Genomic DNA, 24,457 nt, shown 5'->3' with positions numbered 1-24,457 from the left:
ATTTTTAGAGGTGGTCAGTGTGCGTTAATGGTGCATAGAATTTGAATAAATTTGAAAGCTAATAAATCATAATTTGTACATTTTATTCAGATTTTGAATCAAAGATAATGTTTTAGTCTTTTGGATTTATAGTCTTTTGTTTCTCAGGTGGTCTAGAAATAAATATATTACTTATGTTAAAAATATTTATTTAAGGAGAGAGATTTGATCAACTTAGAATAAAAGCATGTATAAAGATGTAGATATCTCTGAGCTTCAGAGATGTCTGTCAGAATGTTCAGGGAAGTTTTACATGGCCTGAGTGAAGAGAGCTGGGTTGTCTCTGGAGTTGGGTTAATGGGAGGAAGGCACTAAGACATTATCTGCCATGATTTTCAAATTATTTTTAATGACAGACCCTTTAAATGAAATCCTAGGTAGGAGCTGACATGTTGAATGGATTAAAGTGGAACTTCTCTGTTTGAAGGGGATGTGGGGCGGAGCAGAGACCTGCCAGCTCTCTCCCCACTTTCCCTCACCTGCTGTGGCCCTTGGTGGGTTCCAAAAATCCCATCAGGCCTGCTCATCACCATCTGAAATCACCTCATATAATCTGATCCCTTCTTTATTTTATAAATAAGTAATCAAAGGCCCAGAGAGGGTGAATGACATGCCCAAGACCCAAATAGCTGTAGAATACAACTTCAAATAGAGCTATCCTTTTTACACGACATCATATATTTTCCCTCTGGTCTGTACCAGAGTCTAAATTCTACCATTAGAAATGAGTGATTTTGGTTCTTGAAATCAATTATTCATGAGTTGGATATTACCTTAAAACTTTACTGTTTAATATTTTAAATGACACCTCAGTAGGAGGATAACCCTATCTTGCCTGGGGCACAAGTTAGCTGCTGGGTGGCTGGTGCTGGTGTGGAAAGTGGCAGGAGGAAGCGCTGGTATTGTAAAGCAGAGTCTTCACCTGGCAGAGAGGCTGCGCTCACCACCTCTGAAATCAAGCAGAGACCTAAATGTTTTTTTTTTAAAATGGAGACCTAAAATGTTTGAGGAAGGATGACCTCAGTGTCCACAGAGAAAGGAGAATACATTTTGATCTTATTTGTCCTAGAGAGCACTAATTGTAACCTAGGGAAAAAATAATCAGTGCAATTTTGACATTAATGGTAAAGCTCTTTTACTATTAGTGTGATTTTTATGAATGATTCATTAAATATAATTTCTATGACATTTCTATGACATATATAATTTATGTCCATTTGTTGAATGTGTTTAGTGGTATTGATCACTCATTTAAATAATCAATACTATTCATGCACAGTCTGCAATGCTATTGGTAATCACCAATTTTAAGACAGAGCTTACAATTACAACAACATCCTTAGCATTTTTTGTCAGGAGCAGTGGTGAAACATGAATTACCGTATAGGGAGTAAAACAGGCTAATTGAAACGTGAGATAAATAGACAGCTAATTAGGTGAAATAAATGTGCTAAATAGGAATTCACTAGAGGATTTGTGCTACCGTGTTAGGCCAACCCAATGCCTCTGGAGCTGTCCTCTTTGGAATGCTCACAGACTGGTGATCCCTTCTCTTAGTGAGGGACATGTCATGGGTGGGACACTGGCTAGGGAATAGGAGGCTGGGTTCTAGGCCCTGATATGTCACCAAGTTATGGTGATGCTCTGTTCGTAAGTCACCACTCTCTTCCCTCCCCTGTCCTGTCTTTTAATTAATTTTTTCTCCTTTCTATTGGAGACAACTGCAGAGCAGGGACATCAGAAAGAGAGGACTGGAACACACATTTTTTTTCTAGATCAGGATCCTCCTGCTTTGCCGTTGCTATGGGAAACAAAATGGGAAGACCAGAAGAAAACAGACGACAGAAAAATGGAAAAAGGGATTGGAGAATGATGAGAGATGCTAGTATTAAGATGTGTTATGTCAATTGAATATGGAATGCTTCAGCAAATTTGCTTTCTGTATTTTAAGGAGAAGTGAAATATTTTTTATTCAGGATTGGGATAGAGTTAACAATAACTGAATATATTTCAGAAGAATCTACTGCCGTTGTGATTATTCAGTCTCGTGACTATTTTGTGTAACTGTGTGCAAGGGAATTACCTCAGAGAAATAGCTGTCCAAGAAGGCCACGTTCAGGCCGGTGTCTGCATATTCCCTCTGTGTCCCTGGTGTTGAACTCCTCTTCCTGGCTGCTCCCGCTGCTCCTCCGGCCACCAGGCCGGTGGCTGTCCCGAGACCCGTATTGAGTTCCACTCCTGATACACCCCCTTCAACAGTTCCTCCGCCCGCGTAGGTGTTAGTGTAGATTTCTGAAAGGAGAGGGTGTTCGTATAACAGGGCTTGGGTTGTCTGCATTGTTTATCTGTGTAAAACACTGCCAGCTGCTGTCTGTCATACACCACCATCACCATACAACAAAAAGTAGGTACTGGGATGCTAGGTAAGGAGCAATTTGAATTATACCCACAATCTCCAGGCTTGCTCATAAAATAAAAGTAAGGAAACGTACAGGGGGAGCCAGCTATCAGACCTGGCCTTCTGACATTTGCACAAACTTTACCCCTAGATTTAAAGGTGTAGAACTAGCTAGCAGAAACTAGGCTTCTGTGCCTGCAGGAGTTCCTTCCATTGCTCCCTCTGACAAGCTGCCGGGCCTGTCTGAGAGGGCTTGCAACCCTCCAAGGCAAGGCCAGCCATGGCCTTACAGAAACTGCAACTCATAGTCCTCATTCACTCTGGTGCTTGGTGGAGAGCTGGCTTTCATGGGAGTGTGCGGTCACCTGAGGCTCTTTGCGTCCAGAGGCCAGCTTGGGATACTAAGGAACCATCACTGAGAAATCTCATGTCTGCTCTAGAATTGGGCAACTTCTCTACTTTGCTCAATCGTTGCTTAATAGCTGAGTATTTTTCAAAGTTCTTAGGTGTGCGTGGAACTGGTAAATTAGGAGAGGGTAAGACTGGTGAGGCAGATGCATGTGTGAATTTAAGATAAATTCCTCAGTGTATTGTTAGAAGAACACATTTGCTGCTTTTGCTTTTCTTTTTTTTTTTGACAGCTTGTATTACAAATAATGGCTATAGTAGCATTACTCTGTGCCAGGCACTATTCTTAAGTATATTTTATGATACACACACACACTCACACTCACCACACATATACATACATATATAATATATATAACATATTAATATATGTATATTATATATCATACATAATATATGTATATGTATGTGTATGTGTGTGTGTATATATATATATATGCTCGTTTACGTCTCACAGCAACGTTTGGAAGTAGATACTATCATAAATGCAATTTCAAAGATAAGGAAATTGAGACCCAGAGAGGTTGAGTGTCTTGCCCAAGGACTTATTGCTAGGGAGTGGCAGAGCCGGGAATCAAACTCAAGCATTCTGTTCCAGAGTTTTCCCTTTTAACTGCAACGCCATATTTCACCGCCTGTAGTTTAAGACAGAAAGATAAGGTGGCCACTTCAAACATGTAACTTTCCCTCTAATTATTGTCCAAGGAGGATTGACAGATATGCTGGGTTTTTTTAAATTGGGTGTTTGTACATGAACTTTGGTTGAATAATTTTTCAAATTTTAAAAAGGAAAGCAGATTTTCGTGTCCACTGACCAGAGGAATCCATACGATCCTGGGTGTTAGAGGCCGTCATTGGTACACATACATTTGATACATCCTGAAAAGAAAAAGAAAGGATGTTTAAAATAAATGCTGCATATTAAAAATTGACATCTTTTTATTTTTGTGTAGTGTACAATTGTCAAGACATGATTGATTTCCATTGAAACCCCGTGCTTCTCTGGAAAGTGACCGTCCACTCACCCTGTCCTCGGGACGGGCCCCTTCTACTCTCCAAGACCGCATCGCTCCTTCTCCCCCCTCTGGCACAGGAGCAAACCTTGTCCCCAGGCCTTCTGGCTGCCTTCGTTTGCAGCAACATATGAGCAGCAAGAGTGGTGACACTGCCCAAGGAAGTGAAAAGGAATAGTTAACACATATTGCTCAATTTAGGAAGTCATTGTATTTATCATTTTTTGGAAAGTGTGGCACTACATTTAGAACTGAAAGGATAACTTAAGATAAGAAAGCATCACTTTTTCCCTAAAGGATTGAGTATACGTATCCATGTTTATAAATACAAAACCACCAAGTCACATGGAGCTTTAGAGCTGGAATGGGGGGAGTTTGAGATCGTGTAATCTGTGTGTTTTTAACTGACAAAATAGGAAAGTAAGGTCCTTTCTTCCCTCTAGTCCAAGACTCCTGAACTGGTTGGTAGCAGATCCAGGATACACATCCCATTTTCTGATTCCTACTCCTCCATGTATATGCATATGCATTTATATATGTGTATGTATACACATAAAATCGTTTGTGTATGTTTATGTATTGGTAAGACTGTATATATGTGTATACTCATGAATACACATGTATTTACTTCCATGGGAACATGTATATATGCAGGTACCTGGATATGCATATGTTTACACATAGACCATCTCTGTGTGTATGTATACATATTTGCATATCCATATAGAAGCCAATATATACAAACCCATGTAACCAAACACCATATACACACATATAAGTTAAACACATAATGTATGTAAGCAGGAGGATTGGATACAGGATTCAGTTATAGGACCTAGGGGATAGGACCCTTTTTCAACCCTTATTATATTTACACTTAAAAGCAATCAATCAAATATTATCCACTAGATTTAATTGGGCTTTTTACATTTATTATTTTAAGATTTTTGTCTACAAAATATAATGGAAACTTTATTTCAATTCTATACTTTAGTTCATAAATATAGACACTTCTTAAGTTTTCTAAGGTTCTAGTATACACTCAGTTTAGTTCTTTGGGTCCACTCTAGTTGCTTTTTATATTTGTCTAATTCCCTACTATAACATGCATTCCACTGAGTGGGTTAATTAGAAGTACATAAAAAAATATCAAAGTTGCTAAATCAGGGCTTTTCTTGATGTTATTAAAAGTGTTAATTTGGCAGTTTTACCATCTGCACCATGAACAGTGAAAGGTCAAGTTATACGTTTCCAGAGAGCCTCCTAGAAAAGGACTAGATGGGGCTCCCCGGTGGCGCAGCAGTTAAGTGTGCACGTTCCACTTCGGTGGCCCTGGGTTTGCCGGTTCGGACCCCGGGTGCGGACATGGCACCACTTGGCAAACCACGCTGTGGTAGGTGTCCCACATATAAAGTAGAGGAAGATGGGCACAGATGTGAGCTCAGGGCCAGTCTTCCTCAGCAAAAAGAGAAGGATTGGCAGCAGATCTTAGCTCAGGGCTAATCTTCCTCAAAAAAAAAAGAAAAAGAAAAGGACTAGAATTGGTAGCTTCTAGACAGCTGCCCCACCTACACTGTTTCTGTGAATTTAGATGTGTGCAGCATCATGCCTCATCATGGACACAAGCTCTGTCTAACAAAGGCACTATCCAATAAAAGAAATGCAAGTTTTCAGCACAAACCAAATATAATTACTGTATCTCATTTGGAGCTAACATGAAAAGTCTTAATTTGAGGCCCTTTGGAAGTATAAGGTTTGGGCTAAGATCCCTCCTCCCACCATCACACTGTCCTTTCTACTGCAGGAGACCCTGGGCTCCTCCATGAGAATGAGTGACTTTGCCCGCAAGCATTTTCCCCTTCTATTCTATGGTCAATTTAACAATGGTCATGCTTTCTTGGCCTGGTTAAGGAAGAGTCATGAAATTTTGAGTGCTAGCCAGCTGCTTCTCGGTTTTTGATCCTGAACTGCACATTAGCTTCACCAGAGGGCTTAAACATGCCCGTGCTTGGGTCTCATCTTGAGTACTCTTGCTTGGGCATGAGTAATTTTTAAAGACCTCCAAGAGATTTTAATCTGCATCTGGGGTTGAGAACCACTGACTTCAAGTTAAGCTGATTCCTCTACTCAGTTGCTGTTGAGTCGTATTCTGGGAAAATATCTCTATTATCATTATCAGAATTGCTCATGATCTTTGTATAGCCTTGAAAACTTGGATTATTTTAAGAAAGAAAGTCTGCCCAAAAGTCAGTTATTTTTTTATATCTTAAAATGATAATGTTTCAGTTTGTATTTCTTCATGAAAACATTAATATTAGAGTTTGAAGAATTTAGTCATCTTTAATTTTTGAATCCAATTTTTGATCTCCGCAAAATCTAAGAGTGGCCACGGCAACCTATGCATGAAGCCTTTCTCCCCTGAGGATCTAATGTTTTAAAAAATGGGTTAGGGAGAGAAGGATCCTTTTTGAAATTTTTGCTTAATGGCTTCACCATTCCTGTGACCATGATCTTAGTTCTGACACTCATCCAGAGCCCAGAGGCTAATTCTCCCTTCTAGGCTCTTGTCCCTGTTTCCTACGACACCAGAGTGAGCGGGTCACCTGAGCTCACATGTCCTCACTGACTCCTCATTGCCTGTGGACTGAAGCCCAGAATGTTCAGCCTAACGTGAACCTTCCTATGGTGGATCCCAGCCTGCCTTTTAGCCTCTCCACTTCTTGAGGATGCTCCGCCCTTCCATCCCTCTCTCTCTTTATGTTTGCATTGTTCCTTTGTCCTGGACTGCCTTTCAGATTTCCCCACACACCATCTTCTTTCTAAGAAAATCCTCAGCTTTTAGGGCCTGTGTCAAAGCCATTTCCTCCATAAAGACTTCCCCAAACTTCCCACTTGGACTTAAGTGCTTTCTGCCTTTCTACTCTTAAAGCAGTTTGCTGAAATTTTCATTATAGGATTTACTTTATGCTCCGCTGTATTGTACTTCGGGATTTGCACGTGTTTCCCATCGTGATGACCTCATTAACCCTAGACCTTAGTTATCATTGTTGAACAAGTACATGCCCTTATCAGTCCCATTGTTTATTTCTAGATTTCCATGAAAATTGCTATAGATACCAAATAAAAATGTCCAAATAAACCTAGCCATTCCAGTGAGCCTGGTTACATTCTTATTTTGAAGAACTGCTGAAAAGAGGGATTTAATCCAGTACTTACGAAGCAGCAGTAAGAGGCCCAGCACCATCATGCCAATTCCTGTCTGTCCGAGACCAACATTTGAACCCCCAGTTTGGTCATCAGTGACGAGCCCATCTATGTCACCAGTAACCGAGCTGTCGTGCCCGGTGTAGATGCCTGTGGTAGTGGCGTACAAGCATATGTGGTTGTTGTCACAATCGCAGGCCTGTAAAGTCACTATCTGTGCCAATTCGCACTCTCTGTTATAGCTGTCCTTCACTAGGATTGGGATTTCGTAAATTTTGTGAGATAAATTCTGTGCAGCTGTCAAGATCGCAGACGTAGCTGAAAAGAAAGAGAAAATAAATTAAAATTCTTTTAGGGTAACCCTTCCTAATAAGCAAGATTAACTTAAGGCCTGATTTTTTTATGCTCCCTTAGTCACAGAGCTCCCTCTACTTATTTTTATTTATTTTTAACATTTATAACTAATTATTCGAGAGTGCTTCCTGCCAGATTGGTATTTCTACAAAGAAGGCTGGGACCCTGCTGCTTATTTCTAGGGCAAAATACTTGACCTGTAATATGCACTTAATAAATATTTGTCCAATGAATGAAGAATATTGAGCTGAAGGGAAATATTAGAAGTCTTCTATTTAGGATTACAGATTACAAATACTCTCCTTAAGACTTGTTTATCTCTTATTCAAAATTGCTGCCCTTTCCTTTAAAATTATTCTAATAACTATTATTTTCCTAATTCTTTGTGCTGTCATTGCCTATTGATTTTTATAGAAACTACTGCTTAAAACATTGGTTGAAATTTATCAACCCAAGGAATGTTTAGAGATGATTAAATTTACACCTAAATCAAGAATGGTAATTATTAATCCATAACACTCAATAATTATTATTATTATGGTTTGTTACTTTCAGTTAGCTATATGATAAGCCAGCTATGTCTACCAAAATGTAACCTGTGCACTAAGAATTGAATAAAGCAATGCCACAGCATATTAGGTGAAAGTTTATTCTGTTCTTCAACACCAACCTTGAAACAGGGCTCTAGGAATATTATCTGAATATGATTATACTTTTTACTGACAAATCTATAGTATCATTTGAATACCTTTGCCAACCTCCATGTTGAACGTTTTTTCTTGTATTTTTATCATAATATCTAGGATCTGAATGAGGAAAAAGTGGTTAGACATTACTATTTAAGAATGGGATATTGGGCTAATAGGAGAAGTTGTAGTCAGAGTTGTCTTGATTTTAATGGAATTGTTTTAATGTGCTTAGCTTTTTAAAATTAAAGTAGTTTTGTGGAAAAGAGCTAAAAAGTTTTATGGTGAAAAAAAATTGCCTGATTTCCTCCTTTGACTAAGCCCTTAGTGGTGGCATTTTTTCCCTGGCATTATTTTAGGGTTTCTCCTTTCTGTGAATGGAGGAGCTTGGTGGCCTCAGAGAGGTGAGAAGTATTTTCCTCTCACTTTGGGCTCTGCATTCTGACCCCCATCCTACCACCCTCACCTCCCCAAATCTTTCCTATTTCCCCAAATTAATATGAGATTAGGGGGCTATCTTAGCCCGAATGAGGTTCTCTCACAGCATTTCATTTTCTGTTATACATTTAACATTTCGGGAAAAAACTCACAAAGTGTATTGTGTTATATTGCCTGAAATTCACTCTCATTTTTTAATGACATCAGGCCTTCCTTTTCACATGGCAACAGTTAGCACAAGCACACATACTCCCTTGGGATCTTCATACTTTATATACTTTAGTTTTTGTATTCTATTGTATCTAAATGCTTCACATATTTCTAATTTTAATGCTGTATAGTACTGCATCTTAATAATATGTATCACAATTTGCCTAACCATTCTTCTAATATTGGGCAATTTGGATTTAAATTTTTACCCTTACGAATAAATCTGAGCTCATAGCTCTTTATAAAACCAGTGTCATTGATCTTATGTGCTCTTAAGTGAGTAGAAAATGTATAAATGTATCTATGGGCTACCTGAGTTTCGGAGACGTTTAAGTGACATGCCTGAAATAATTCAGAATAGGAAATTGTGCCATCTGGTGAGTTTGCCAAGGGTTCTGTTTATTTTAAACTGATCAAATATTGGTTAGCACCTCATGTATATAAAATGATGGATAAATTGATATTTACATATTACTATTTGTAATTCAGTACTGAGAAAACATTTTTACTTTTATTTCAGTTCAAAATTTTTCCAAATATCCTAAGTGTGTATATGAAAGATTTTTTTCATTTAACATGAATATGGCAAGAATCATGGAAACAGAGATGGAGAATATTATTACATGACTTGACTAATTATTTGCTAGTTGTTTTTGCTTTTGGTCTTAAAGTGTGAGCAAGTTTGCATTCTACTTACCACTTATCGATCTGATATCCCATAAGTTAGCTGTGCCTGGTGGCTGATCATCAACACAGAAGATAAAGGGAGACCCATAAGAATGTTCATCAACAGAGATAAGGATTGACGGAGAGGCAATGCAGATGGTGTCACTTTCAGCAGAAATGACTGGACAATAGTCATTGACATCAGGAACTTCGATACATATGGTTCCTGTAGCTGTTTTCCCAGAGCCATCTGAAACAGCAAAGCATCATGAGTGTTGGGGTAAATGGTGTCAGGGAGAAAATTCTTTCTCATATCCCTTGATGGCACAGCACATAGGGATAGTATGAAGGACTCCTGAGATGGTGCATGATAGGTGCCTGCCTCCTTCAATGACCTGAAGCAACTCTTGCCTTTGCTCACTACCTTCCAGCCACACTGGCTTCTTTTTAGCTCTTTGAACAAGGTTCTTCCTAACTTCGAACTCTTGCACATTCCATTCACTTTCCTTAAAATGTTTTTCATCCCCATTTCATTCTACTATCTCCCACATATCCTAAGATACAAAGTTAGATGTCCCTCCTCAGAGAAAATTTACTGCTTTCTGTTCCCACTCTGGTCTAGTGGTTAAGATTTGGTGCTCCTACTGCCACGGCCCAGGGTTGTTTCCCGGTCAGGAAACTACACCACCTGTCTGTTGGTTGTCATGCTGTGGTGACTCTGTGTCTCTGTGATGCTGAAAGCTATGTTGCCATTATTTCTAATACCAGCAGGGTCACCCATAGTAGACAGGTTTCAGCGGAGCTTCCAGACTAAGACAGACTAGGAAAAAGGACCTGGCCATGAAAACCCTACGAATAGCAGCAGAGCATTGTCAGATACAGTGAGGGAAGGTGCAGGGATGGCACAAAAAGACTGGGGAGAGTTCTGCTCTGCTGTACACAGAGTCGCTAGTAGTCGGAATCAATTCGGCAACACTGACAAAAACTTCCCACTCTGTCCCTATAAATGAGACCCCCCAGACCAGTTTAGAGCCTTCCATTTAGGATGCTTATTGAGTCCTGTGTTTGTGGAAATAGCCACTGTTGAAATTAAATGATTTGTGTATTTTTTCTTTTTGTTTTCACTATTTATTTTAATTTCATCTATTAGATGCTATTCCTCTCTGAAATGACACTTCTGAAAACAAATATAAATCTATTAGATTTTTTCCCTAACACATTTGAAACAAATTTTGGGTTAGTATAGTTTGTTAGAAAGGTCAGAGGACCAGGAAATAGGAGTTTGGGCTTTTAGTCCACTTTTCTATTTTATGTTCTATTACAATGGGTAAAGAATTATTTTGTTTTAACTTGTGAAGAATCTTAGTTTTCTCGTTTGTAACCTAGAACATTAGCATCTCTAGGGTATTTTACTAGGTCATTTTTGGAGAAGTTAATAAACTTCTTTTAAAGATGTTTTTTGCGTGCCTAAGTGGTAGACTCATTTAGTAAATTGAATGATAATGAACCAGGAGCCTATCTATATCCTGCATGGTTTGTCGATTATGTTCTTATACCCTATTCAGCATTGGACCTCTAGACTCATTTAGAGAGACATCAGATTATCCCATAGATTGTTTTCTGTATCATTCTCTGATTCTCCGGAGCTTTCTTATGGTCGGTTGATGTGGCAACCCACAGCTCAAGCTATTGCTGACTGCATTTGCTCCCCAATGGCATTTGCTCTACAGAGTGCTCTGCCTCTTAACCTGGTGGCTGAGCATCCTTGAACAAACTTATCCAAATCGTCTGGATGGCTCTGTGCCAGTGCAGATACTCTGCTTAGGTGAATAAACAATGGCCCTTGTTTTTAGTTTTCTGTTGATACATTTTGATAGTTTCTTTGTCTCCTCCCCCCCCTGCCCCCTTTATTTTTCCTGAGGAAGATTTGCCCTCAGATTTGCCACATCCGCTGCCAATCTTCCTTTTTTTGTATGTGAGCTGCCACCACATCATGGCCACTGACAGGTGAGGAACCGAACCCGGGCCACCAAAGCGGAACGTGACAAACTTAACCACTAGGCCCTTAGGGCTGACCCTCTTTCTCCGTCTTTATTCACTTTAAATGACTAATTTTTTTTCTAGTTTTTGAAGATTTTCATATATGACCAATGTACAAATGTAGGCTTTGATCAACATGGTTAGAATTCATTTAGGAACAGGTCTTCGAGAATACTGATAATAAAGAAGACTATGTTATTTATGGAACAGCCCTAGATATTAAAAGTGACACTCACAGGACGAAGACCAGAATGTATGGACTGTAATTGCTTGGGTATTATCATGGTTTCTTTCTTAGTCTTATACTGCCCATTTATCTTTCTCTTTGGCTACTGTAAAGCTCAGATATAAACTTAATGCAAACCTGTAGTATCTAGCTTTTATTAAGTATGTATCTGGGATACGTATTGTCCTTCTTTCTGAATTCTTTCTGTTTTTTGTTCTGTAGTAGTTGGTTTTCTAGGCACAGCTCCAGGCAATCATTAACTAATGATAAATAAACAAATTCCTGTTGCTACTCACCAAGAGGCACGCTCAGTAGATTTTCCCACGAGAAGCCTCTCATTTACAAGTTAATTCGGTGCATTTGCACTTACGACTTTTAATTTGGATCTTATATTTGGAATAATCTTGTGCTTTCTTGGTCCTTCACATCTTATTTTGGACAGCATGTCTAATCAAGCAACACTCAGACATGCCTCTCATTGTAGCTCAGTTTTAGTGGCTGTAAGATAACTATGCTCTTTGGGACACTGCCTTTCCCTCAGGTCATCCCCAAATGAACTTTGTGCAGGCCCTGTAGCACTTCTTTTCAGTAAACATTCCTAACATACTCTACACGTTGAATTAACCATCTCGAGAGATAAGGCCATAAACAGAAACTGAATTTTATTTATATATTTTAACTTTTATGCTTTACACTGTAAGTCGCATACAACTTTTTTTGGAAGTAGGTGAAACAAATTATGATTTAAATGTAAATGATGGTTATAAGTATACTTAATTCAGCTCTTGATCTAAGATATTTAGAACTCTCCATAAGTCTTACAGACATCACTAAAGGATATATTTTATTTGAGTCAATCTAATATTAACCTTAGAATATTTATACTTAATATAATAATAATAATTTTATTAAAATATCGAAAATAAATTTTCTTACCATCTATAGCCAAGATCTCTGCTGTGTATATCCCGTTGATAATATATTTTGAGTTCGTATCAAATTCCCTAGAAAACTGTATCTCACCAGTCCTAGAATCAACTTTTAACCAGCTGCCTGCATCATGTCCTATGATATACCTGTTTTTAAATAAATAACTTCATCATTATGCTTATATGAAAGTTAGTAATTTTAAGTCACATTAAGAGCTACAATGTGTTAAACTTATATATGGTATTTGCACACTTTACAGTGATAATTGTCTTGGCTTATAGAATGTATGTATATCAATAAAATTCCAGTATTGAACATATTAATGCACAAGTTCACAACAGAGTTTCAAAATTTCATGATTCTTACTCTTCTAGCTCTTAATATAATTGTTAATAAAACATACGAGTCTATTTCAGGTATATATATTAAATCAGAGCAATATCGAAAGAATATCCTTTATTCACATTCCCATGTAATGTACTTTGTTTTTCCTAGATTTTAAGGCATATTGGTTTCGGAGCACCTCATTGTTGTCTTGTTAGGGGTTGTGGTATCCTCTGCTCAGCTTGCGTATATGGATTTTGTTACATATAATGGATTCGAAGTGCTTGATCTTATTGGAAGAAGATCTGGTGTCCATACCAGGCACAATTTTATATCCAAGGCACTTTTCTGACATCTTTTTCTCTATCCCGTACTGACAGACTTCATAACATACTGACAGACTTCATAATTTTTGTTGTCTGTTAATTTGTTAGCTAATTAAGTAATCAAAACTGTTAATATCAAAGTAATTTATAAGTCAGTAGACTTTGTTCACTCCAAGAATATTGGGCAGAAGAGAATAAGGACAAGGGAAGGATATGAAGAATACCTATATGGTTCACTGTGGTTGTTTTCCCGAATATCTTATATAGGTCTCATTTGTGTGTAATCTATGTGTCTAGTGCCTCTAATTCCAACCTTTTTATTTCTCCAGTTCTGACTCTCTTCATGCTCATCACATTTCTGAAACACCTTTTTCTAGCTTCTTCTACTATCTCTTCTTTTTTCTACTTAGGTTAAGCGGAGGATTGAAATTAGCCCCAAAGTCACAGACAGCATACGCTTTAAGGAAACAAGCAGGCACTCATCTTTTATGCTGTCTTATTGTTTACAATATGGCTTCATCAGCCCAGGTCCAGGCTGTTCCAACTGGCCACAAAAGATCAAAGAGACTCACAGGGTAACTGTGGGTGGCTCTTTGATCTTACAATTGCTCCCTGGACACAATTACGCTTGCAACCAGTTGGATCCCTTACAGCCTCTAAAACACTATTAAAATTCTAAGAAAATGTCAGTGCCACAAGAATCTTCTAAAACAGACAAATAAACAAGAAAAGCAAAGCAAAACCCCAAAAGTCTTTCAACTCACAAACCCTAGCACACACTACATGAATTAGCACTGGACAGACCATGCTTTGTCACTCTAGCATGAGTGAAGTATTCGCAGTACCTGACATTTGTTGCAGGATTTCCTGTGTCCAAATCTACAGCCGTATATGTGCCAAGCACATAATTCATTAAAGAATCTCCTCTTATTCCTTGTCGAACACTGAAAGTCATAGAATTTGGGTGAAATGTGGGTCCTTCTCTCACATTAACAACCTGAATTCTCACAGGGGTTGAGTGCATTCTGAATTGAGAGGCAACTGAGTGGTGAAATTCAGCTACATTTTGAACTCCAATGCTAAGCTGAATATTAGGCACTTGTTCATAATCCAGCATCTGTGAAATGATAGAAAGTAAAAAACTCAGAAACAGCAAAAGAACTCTGTCTCTCCTTTTTTTTTTTTTTAGAAATATTAGCCCTGAGCTAACATCTGCCACCAATCCTCTTCTTTTTGCTGAGGAAGATTGGCCCTGAGCTAACATTTGTTCCCATTTTCCTCTACTTTATATGTGGGATGCCTGCCACAGCATGGCTTGATAAGCGGTGCGTAGATCTGTGCCCAGGATCTAAACTGGCGAGTGTCGGGAGGCCGAAGTGGAGCGTACAAACTTAATCGCTATGCCACTGGGTTGACCCCAAAAGGACTCTCTTTTGATAGAGTAAGAAGCCATGGTAAAAAAGCAACTCACTAGAATAAAGCCCAGGAGGTATGCAATTCAGATTGTGAATTGATAAAATTTTACTTATTATTACATTAGGAATTTCAGGTGTTATTCCCTTTATCTTTCGGCTTAATTGCGTATATGGGTCAATTAAACCTGTGACTTTAAACGCAACTCAAATTTTGGAGTTTTGAACTTGTTGTATAAAAACCCTGAAGTAGAAAATGATCTTTCTTTCCAAATGAGGTGTTTATGAAAAACAAAAAAGTTAGAATTAAATAAAATATGTTGCCAACTATTGAATGAATAAATAGGATCCAGGTTTCCTTGTGAATTTCCCAGAATTCACATCTGAGAATCTCTTGAAAGTATAATTAGCAGATTAAAGGAGCCAATTTATATGATGTAATTGAACATGTAAATTTTTTTTAAAATGATGCAAAGAGCTTCTAAAGAATTCATGATTATTATAGTCTGCCCTAAACTATAATTTAATTGTGCTGAGTCTGGTGGACAAGAAGACTCCTTTGCAGGGCACATTCAAATAAGTAAACACCACACCCAAAGAAAAGTCACCTTTGAAATGGATTCTCTGGATTGAAGATGAGTAGAATCTTTTGATCCAGAATGATTGATGTGGTGACATGAAAAGTCACAAGCGAAAAAGCAGTTGTAAAAAAGGGAGTATTGGGCAATATCTGTTTAGAAGTGTTCTGGAAGCTAATGTAAGCATCACCTGCAACATATTTACAACAGAGGTCAGGTTATCAGTGCTATCGGCAAGATCCTGAGATAAATCTCTGCTTCTTGGGGGAATTCTATGACATCATGAACATTTTCTTAGGTTTTAGTAAAATTCTTCACAAGCACTAAGAAGACAGAATTAGTCGCAGGAATTTGCTTGAGTTCTTGTAGGGGGCTGGCTCAACACGCTTTACTTAAGTTTCAGCTAAAACCTTTGAGGTTTGGAATTTCTATTGCTTTTGCACGTCTGTTCCCCTCGCTGGTCCACATGTTGCCTAGCACAAAGCTGAATATGAATTGTGTCCTCAAAAGTGAATTTTCCATTGGAAGAGATCCCTTTTCTACAGCCCAATTTTTGTTTTCTAGAATTCCATACTATCTTCAAATAAAAGAAAAATCTGAGATCCTCTCTTCTGATAGGGAAATCTCTTGGGGTTTTCTTGTGCATACACGCAAATGTGCTTTTGTTTGTCAAAAGAGTTCTCTCGCTATTGAATGGAGTGTGATGAAAATATAGTCGTATATATCTAAAGGTATATCAATTATAGAAACTCACAGAATGTAGGGACAGGAAACTGTTTGAAGGCTGATTTTCCCTCTAACAGGGAAGATAAAAGACAGAGGAAAGGCAGAGGGTCCTCATCCATTCTTTGCAAGTGGGGCCCTTTATCAAGGGTTTTTCCGATTGTGCCTAGAGGTCAGGGATGTGCAAAGAGCAATAAAAACAACTGTTTACCACCAAGTCTCTGCTTGGAGTTAGAAGGGAGAGGCTGGAGAAACTCAGTTTCTGCAGTTTAAGGCATGACTGAAGACTAATCACTTACAGAGGACGTGCAGGTGTGTGTTAGAAAGGGGGGCCGGCCTGTGGGGGTCTAGAGCCAGTCTCAGGAAAGGCTCAGCGTGAAGATGGCCTCTCCAGAAATAGGTTTGGCTTCTGGCAGGTATTTTGCTTCAGGAAATTTTAATACAGAAACTAAACTGTCGGATTTTCATTCCCAGGTTTTTTTTTGTCTCATATAATTGGACACTCCTAATTCTCAGGGGATGCTGGTTCATTTTAGAACTAAGTGTGAAAGAGGGAGGAGGTTAGAAGTCTCCAGCCGAAAGGGGCAGGTTTTCTGTGTCAGGGGACTGAGGAAGTAGTCAGATATCTACTACCATGTGTATGGTCTGCTTTTCAGGAATTGACATTTTCTGCTATAAATGTGTGTGGAAGAGACCAGCAGGGCACACACAGTTGGGAAGTAGCTTACAGAGGTGAACAGCCTTGGAGGGGGAAATCTCAAGGTGCTAGTTCTTTTGTAAAACTTGTTTTATTGGCCCCAAATGACATGGTGAGATGCGGAGGTGGCAGTTAACTATGGCTTTGGAATCAGAGAGACTTGGCTGGATCTTGTCTTTCTCATTTGCCACCTGGGTGAACTTAGACAAGTTAGTTTTCCTTTTTGATTTTGTTTTGTTTTTGATAAAAAAGGAATAACAATATTTTCTTCCCAGACTTGTAATGATTAAATGAAATAACATGCATGCCTCTATACACACAATATAACCCAATAGCTTGTGTTTAGTGATTACTTAGTAAATATTAAACAGAATTATTATAAAAATAGAGAAGCAATATTTGTAGAATTCTAATTGGGTAGCATTTTACCTTTCTCTTCATTATTGAAGTGAATGTGCATATGTACACACATATATATTTAAATTGTTTGTTAGTATTTCCGTACACAGTTATCAGTAAATACCAAAAGGAAGTTACTATTGACAGAGAGATTTTTGATTTTCTTACAGATTTTTTTCTTGTTAAACTATAATTCCTTGAGAATGGGGACCATGTCTCATTCACCTTCATATCCCTAGCACATAGCAATTCTCAATAAATTTGAGTCGAATTGAATCACTAATAATGTCCTCAGACTAAGAAAAGGCTTGTAGAAACCTTAGTCAAAAGCCTGTGACTGAGGGGCCAGTTTCTGCAAGGTTAAGTGGCGGCTTGAGTGAAAATGAAGAGGTTGCAAGGGGGCATTTAGTGACCTCACTCCAAATGCCACATCTTGGGACAATTACATATATGTTCTCTAAAATATATAGTTCTTTTGGCTATGTGCTAATACACATATTAAGGTTTTAAATTTCATTTTAATTAGCCTTCCCGTATTATTTTGGTGTTTTTAAGCATATTTTTTTTTCCTGCTGTCTTTAAGAGATTTGGAAAGTTATCCAGGAAAAATGAATACTTAGTCTACACAATATCTAACACTATCTTGACCAATTTTTCATGAAATTGAATTTCCAATAGCTTTTTTTTTTTGACATAAAGTAAGTATATCTTTAAAAAACGTGTAGCTCTCACAGAAGGCACTATTATATAAGTCATAGGTAGTGCATTGCCTGAATTATGAACATGTTTTCTGTTTTATTTTTATGATTTTATGTAGAAATTATAAATTATGCAGTCAAACTCAGTGACTCCCATTTGGGTGAGAGCTGCACCATTAGTTTCAGGGAAACATCAGTATCAACACCATCCTCAAAGTGTTGTGAGTCTCTACTGTCTTCTGGACACTGCGCCAGGTAGTAGGGATGGAAGGATATTTAGGTCAAGTTGTTTGTGCACAAAGTTCTTATGATTATTTTAGTAGTTTGGGAAGCAAACTACTGGGCAAACTACTGGGCAAAAGCCCAGAACAAGTACTTATTACAAGATGATATGCAAAGTCAATGATTAAGATGGTAAGATGATAGGTAAGAATTACGTGACATGTCTAGATCTTGATTTTTAACCAGGATATAAGGTCGAACAAAGTCTGATCCCTGGGAAAAAATTTGACTAAATATTCAGAATTTGATAAGGTTGTAGGTGACCTCTTGCCTCTCCCTTCCAATCCATGTTACATTTGGCAATGGCACTTATACCCGTTTCCTCGTTTCTATTTTTACTGCTATTGCCTTTGATCAGATTCTTAGCACCTCATGACTTGATTAATATAATAATATTTTTTTTAACTTTAATCTTTCCAGAATTGAGCTCATAATGTTACTGTGATTTTAAAAATTATCTCAGGGGCCGGCCCCGTGGCCGGTTAAGTTCGCACGCTTTGCTTGAGTCCAGGGTTTCGCCAGTTCACATCCTGGGCTTGGACATGGCACCACTCATCCGGCCACGTTGAGGCCGCATCCCACATGCCACAACCAGGAGGACCCACAACTAAAAATACACAACTATGTGCTGGGGGGATTTGGGGAGAAAACTCACTCCCCACAAAAAGAAGATTGGCAACAGTTGTTAGCTCAGGTGCCAATCTTTAAAAAAAAAAATTATCTCAAAGCTTTCTTTGGTCTATAAGTAGGGATTGGCAAACTTAACTTGGTTAAGAGCAGATAGTAAATATTTCAGGCTTTGGGGGTCGTATACAATTTCTGTTTCGAGCATTCACCTTGCCATTGGAGTGTGGAAACAGTCAGAGAAAATACATAAATGAATTCGTGTGGCTGTGTTCCAATAAAACTTTATTTGCAAAAAGTTGGCTGGTCAGATTTGGCCTATGGACCATAGTTTGCTGACCCCTGGACCAAAACAATGTTTCTCAAAAAGGAAGGCCGTTCATATTCTTGGAATCCTCTTGTTCTATTAAAGAATTTCGAAATTTTGTGTGTTCATTTGAATGATAATCTTAAAAAGTGTATATAGATATTTTCCATAATTTTGGTTGCCACCTCATGAATTAATAATTATTAATTATTAAGAAAAAGTAATCTATAGGAAGAAGTGAAACTCTGTAGTTCAGTATTCAACAGACTGACTCCAACTCTACATCTCTGTTTTTTATCACATAACTTTCCTCTGGGAATATTCTGCTACGGCCCCCAGGGTTGCTCCCCATGCCCTGAATGTGCTTTACATTTTCTCACTTCATTTCATTACCCACATTAGCTATTTCAGATATAAAGTCCTACTTAAACCTTATTCCTTGCATGAAATCTTTTCAGACAAATATAGCTCAGAAGGCTCTCACCTCTTAGCTCAGTAATTATCTCACGTTTAACTCATTTGGCAATTAATTATGGTTAATATAATATCTATACTATTATTTATTATGCTTTTAACTTTCATATTACTATCTAATTTGTGGGCCCTTGCCTTGTCTTCTCAACTAGATATTGGTCACTATGAGACCCAAACAGCCTTCTTGTTTCTCGTGGTAATAAATATTGTGTTGCTGGGTTGGAAGTCTCAGATTGACACAGTAAGCTAACTAGGGTGCTTGTCCATATAAATAGTATTCAAGGTTATAGATTTTGTAGATAGGTTCTGTCTCTAAGAGTATTTTCAAACTGCTTTGGAAGAAAGTATTGCAGATCCCATACTGTACCTTGACGACTTTCAAAATGCCTTCATTGGTTCGTGGGTCCGTTTGAATTTCAAACCAATTCCCATCATTTCCGGAGAGAATTAAATATTTGGCCAACCAATTATCTGTGCCTTCTTCATCAAGATCAATTGCTTGTAATCGTATCAGTTCTGAACTTAAACAATTCTCTTCAATACTTGCTGAGTACTGAAATGACATAATTCTATAATTAATGAATTTTCAAAAGAGGAAAGATATTTAGTAATATATAAATATCATTGAAAATACTAACAATGAACTATGTCAATGATTTTTTCGCCATTATTAAATGCCATCTGTCCAATCAGAAATATAAGAATAAAATGATTATAAGATAGTAAAACTGATTTTCTTGTGCTGTATGTGAAATCAACGTCAAACCGGCACTTTGTTTCATTTCTTGCTTATTTTCATTTTTCCTTAAGTTACTCCCTCCTTTTACAGTAAAGGGTCAGACAGTAAATATATTAGGCTTTGTGGACCAGAGAGTATGTGTTGTAATTACTCATCTCTGCCACTGTAGGATCAAAGCAGCCACAGGCAACCTGACAAGGAAATGACTACAGCTGTACCCCAATAAAACATGTTTTTACCAAAACAGGCAGTGAGCCAGATTTGGCCCTGCTGTTTTCAATTTTATGCTTCTTTATTCCTAAAGATAAAAATGGAAGTTGAGAATGTTTGGGACTCTTATAGAATTAATTCAGCAAATCATCAGGTATATAAAGATACATCACTGTTATTACATCATTCCCAGAGTCATATTAATAAATTTCCACATTTCTGTGAGTAGAGAGTATGGAGGACATGCTCTGTTGCTTTCAAAGAGTAGTGACTCAGAAGCAGACATGCACTATTAAGGTATATTACATGAAAGAACGTCCAAGGTTTATATAGCAAACCTGAGTACATCCATACATGTAACCAACTAGGCTGACAAACCAGCAGGAAAGCAGATCAATTATTGACACTTATGGAAAAACCATTATAACACTAATAACTTACGGAAGTTTTCTCCAAGGTGGGGAAATTATCGTTCACATCTAAAACCTTGATTCTACAGTCGCACTCAGAGGACAGTCCATCTGTAGCTCCATCCCGATCTGAGCCCCTCACAACGAGGGTGTACATACTGTGTTGCTTAAAACAAGAAAGAACTGTAAGACTTAGATCTTATTTTGAATAAAATTCAATACATTCTAATGTTATTCCACTTTTCTTCTATAATTTTATATAATCTTTTAATATAATTTTTTCTTTTCATAATTTTCATTGAAAAAATGATGGTTGGATTATTTTTCCTTCCCTCCTTTACATCGGAGGAAAGGCATACATGGGTCATGTCATCTTTGTCTTTTCAAAATGGAATTCTTTATTTCTCATCATTAGTTCATAGAAGGCTTTACCTCTCTGTCCAGGAAACTGGACATCGTGCAGACTTCTCCTGTGTGCCTGTTCAGGATGAACATGGGTGTACCTGCTGGCTCCTGAGAGATGATCTTATAGGCAATTTTAGAATTCAGATTATTGTCTTCATCTGCATCTGTAGCACTTAACTTTACTACCAGTGTGTCTAGAAATGAAGATGGAGGTGGAGAATGTTTGGGATTCTGTTAGAATCAATTCAGCAAAATCATGCAGAGGAAGAAAGAGTGGCCGGCCTTCTGAGTTCTCTGTGTTCTAGTTTTCCATGAGAACATATTATCTAACTTTCAGCTACACCATTGATTACAGAAATAACAGTGGTTGGCTTTTATAAAATCTTTACAGTTTTTAAAGTAGTTGCATTCCTTAAATGATTCAATGGTAAATTGTAGCAAATATAGTAATCTTTGATGTATGAAAAGAAGTTCAAAAGCCTTTATCATATAGCTGAAGAACCGATTTTATCAATTTGTTTTTGCCTCAGTCTTGTGAAATTATTTTAAAATGCTTAATTCAGAAAGATTATAGCTTAACTCAATTCAATTTTGCGATTATTTATTGAGCACCTATATTCTTTATTTTTGCTCACCCAGAAAGTGGAGAATTACTGTCGGTTGCCTTGGAAGATAATAATACTTTACCAAACAGTCAAAAATATCTAATTATTGAAAAGATTTGTCCACAGGAATATAAGAAGTTCTTAATTATTCATAGGGACAAAGACCAGGCATCCTAGGCCAATCCCCAAGGACGTCAGCCCACAGGATGGATTTTCCAGAATTGGCAGGTCCCTGATGTCTTTCTGCTTCCCAGCCGGGCTTCAAAGGGAAAAGTCCTAGCACAGAGATCCAGGGACCCCTTCAATAGGAGGAGCCAGGTTTCGTGGAAGTCGCAGTTTATGGGAGTATGCCCTTGCCCTGGGGTTACCTGTCTTCACAAGAGGGAGCATTAACAAGGCTGCTAATCAGCAATTGAATGGACATAGATGTGGACTTGGGTGTGGGTTTCAACTCCTTTTCCTTCAGCAAAGTTGTTCTAAACTGTGTTACCAAGAAAACAGTGGCTTTGGAGACTCTTTCTCTGTTTTGCCTCTCTTAGGCAAAACGCTCACGTTGCCTCGCTATGTCCTTCCATCCTGTTTTATAAAACATTTTGTTTTTCTTATTTTCAACATCACTTCCCTTTAGGGGACCTGAAGAAGGAGTTCTCTTAACACCCCCTTTCAACCTCTCCCTTTTGTTATCTCTTTCCTTCTGTCCCCCAGCATTTCTTGTCTCTTTTCTCTTTTCCTCTGTACTTGTGCATCCTTCTTTCTTTGACTCTCCCTTGGTACCTCTAGCATGCTTTCTTATCTGCCTTTCTTCTGAAATTTCTTTATTCTACTCTTTTCCCCCAGATTTTATTTAGAGGAATAAATGCAGACATAGATGTGAAAGGAAAAGGAATATTAGAGGACTGGGGGAAGAAAGAGGTAGAAGGCAAAAGGGAGAGAAGAGAATAAAGTTGCAATGTAGGAAAAGCTTAAGTGTAGAAAGGTAAGTGTTGAGAAGTGATAGAAATAGAGAGAAAGAGAACAGTATTAGAGTTGGAGGGAGAATTAAAGCAGGATGGAAGAAAGTGAAAAAAATGAGAGAATGGAATGTAACTTGCTGTGTAGACCGTGAAGACCATTGATTCCCTTCGGTGACTGATCTGATGGGTACAATTGCAGATGCACTCTCCGTCACTCTCTGTCTGGTGTGGTTCAACCCAGAATTTGAGGAAGAGACCAGAACTGAGCCCTTTTACCCGTTCATGCTTTCTTTCTCAGTTTACTCATTTGGCTTAAGGTAATCATGAGCCCAGTAACAATCTCTGAGGAAGGCACTAAGCCTTCTATACTGTTAAATCACATTATAAAGAATCTTCTACAAAGAGAAAGATATTTAGCATTTTAGACATGATTTTTTTCTGGGTCAGTTTTAAGTTAGAATTTGTGGGGTTTAGTCAAAATACAAGTTTGACTTTTTCTGATCTTTAAATTATCTGTATATCAATCTCCCAAAGCCTTTGACCAAGAGAAATAGATATGGTGTCATGCAGAAGAAAGATATCATTCTACTTACTTGCATCGCTGTTTTCTTCAATGCTGGCTGTGTACACGTTTTGTGTAAAGACTGGAGGGTTATCATTTATGTCCATAACTTTGACTCTAAGCTCAAGAGGCCTTTCTAAATCTTCACCCCGTGAATTCAGGGCCCGGCAATAGATCTGTGAAAAGTTGGGAAAAAGTTATTTTTCCACCAAAGGAAATTAACATGCTTGAAATATATCAGGAAATGTGGAAAGAAACAATTTTCTTAGTGAATTCAGACTGTATTATAGTTTAGTAATTTAAATATTATCAAGACATTTGATCACACATATATGAAACACACCAGAGAATCCTGAACTATAAACTTTTATTTTCATACCCTTTCCATCCCTTCAAGCAATTTATTTGGTTGCAGTCTACTGTGTTTTAACAAAAGTAAGCATTAGTCCTGCGTTGATATTTTTTAAAAAAGAGAAGAAAAATAATATGCATGTCAAAACACTCTGCTGTGACTTACCAAGAAGAGTGGCGTTATCTCTCTATCTACCACTGAGGTGATGTTAATTTCCCCAGTCCGAGGGTTGATGGTGAACACTCCGTAAGGCGGTCGATCAATTCCTGCCCCAGAGATTCGGTATGTAATCTTCTGGTTCACTTCACAGTCTGATCGAATCTGTGAGGAAAATGGCCAGGATTTTGGTCTAATTCAGAGCAGATCATGAACTGCAGAGTGTAGAGGAACGAGAAGGGAATGGGCTTTGCAGCCAAATGGGCTTTGGATTGTAACTGGCACGGTGACTTAAGCCTGTGTGACCTTGGAGAATTCACTTAACTTTGCCAAGCACCAACTTAAAATGGAATAATACCACCTATGTCCTAGGTTTGTTTTGGGGTTGTATGAGATAACATATATACACCCCACCCCATTGCCTGGCAGGTGGCACAAACATGCTTGATGCTAGATTTGTCATTATTAACAATACATTGTTCAATTCTCTGATTTTTCTTTGCATAGAAAAAGAGTTTGACAGAAGTAATCAACATCTTTACTATTTTATAAAAGATTGTGTCATGTTAGTATGTACCCTGCCTAGACTTTAGTTAGATATTTAATTAA

General features: G+C 37.9%; 1 protein-coding gene and 1 long non-coding RNA gene across 3 annotated transcripts in view; one reads left to right on the top strand and one right to left on the bottom strand.

Annotated features, from left to right (window-relative positions):
- LOC139084843 (uncharacterized) overlaps window positions 1-24,457 on the top strand; it is a 154,903-nt gene that overhangs the window by 77,765 nt on the left and 52,681 nt on the right. The window lies entirely within an intron of this gene.
- DSG4 (desmoglein 4) overlaps window positions 1-24,457 on the bottom strand; it is a 43,890-nt gene that overhangs the window by 3,728 nt on the left and 15,705 nt on the right. The window contains exons 4-15 of the mRNA XM_070629837.1: window positions 23,858-24,013; window positions 23,372-23,516; window positions 21,248-21,414; window positions 20,847-20,981; window positions 19,824-20,009; window positions 14,108-14,379; window positions 12,619-12,758; window positions 9,448-9,666; window positions 7,075-7,380; window positions 3,871-4,010; window positions 3,661-3,724; window positions 2,123-2,331 (exon numbers count right to left, since the gene is read on the bottom strand). Of these exons, the coding sequence (XP_070485938.1) occupies window positions 2,123-2,331; window positions 3,661-3,724; window positions 3,871-4,010; window positions 7,075-7,380; window positions 9,448-9,666; window positions 12,619-12,758; window positions 14,108-14,379; window positions 19,824-20,009; window positions 20,847-20,981; window positions 21,248-21,414; window positions 23,372-23,516; window positions 23,858-24,013 (2,139 nt within the window). The remainder of the gene's footprint in view (window positions 1-2,122; window positions 2,332-3,660; window positions 3,725-3,870; window positions 4,011-7,074; window positions 7,381-9,447; window positions 9,667-12,618; window positions 12,759-14,107; window positions 14,380-19,823; window positions 20,010-20,846; window positions 20,982-21,247; window positions 21,415-23,371; window positions 23,517-23,857; window positions 24,014-24,457) is intronic.

Source organism: Equus przewalskii, chromosome 7, assembly GCF_037783145.1.
Source record: "Equus przewalskii isolate Varuska chromosome 7, EquPr2, whole genome shotgun sequence".
Lineage (NCBI taxonomy): Eukaryota > Metazoa > Chordata > Mammalia > Perissodactyla > Equidae > Equus > Equus przewalskii.
Note: the sequence above shows the minus strand (reverse complement) of the source record. Positions and strands in the feature narration are given on the sequence as shown.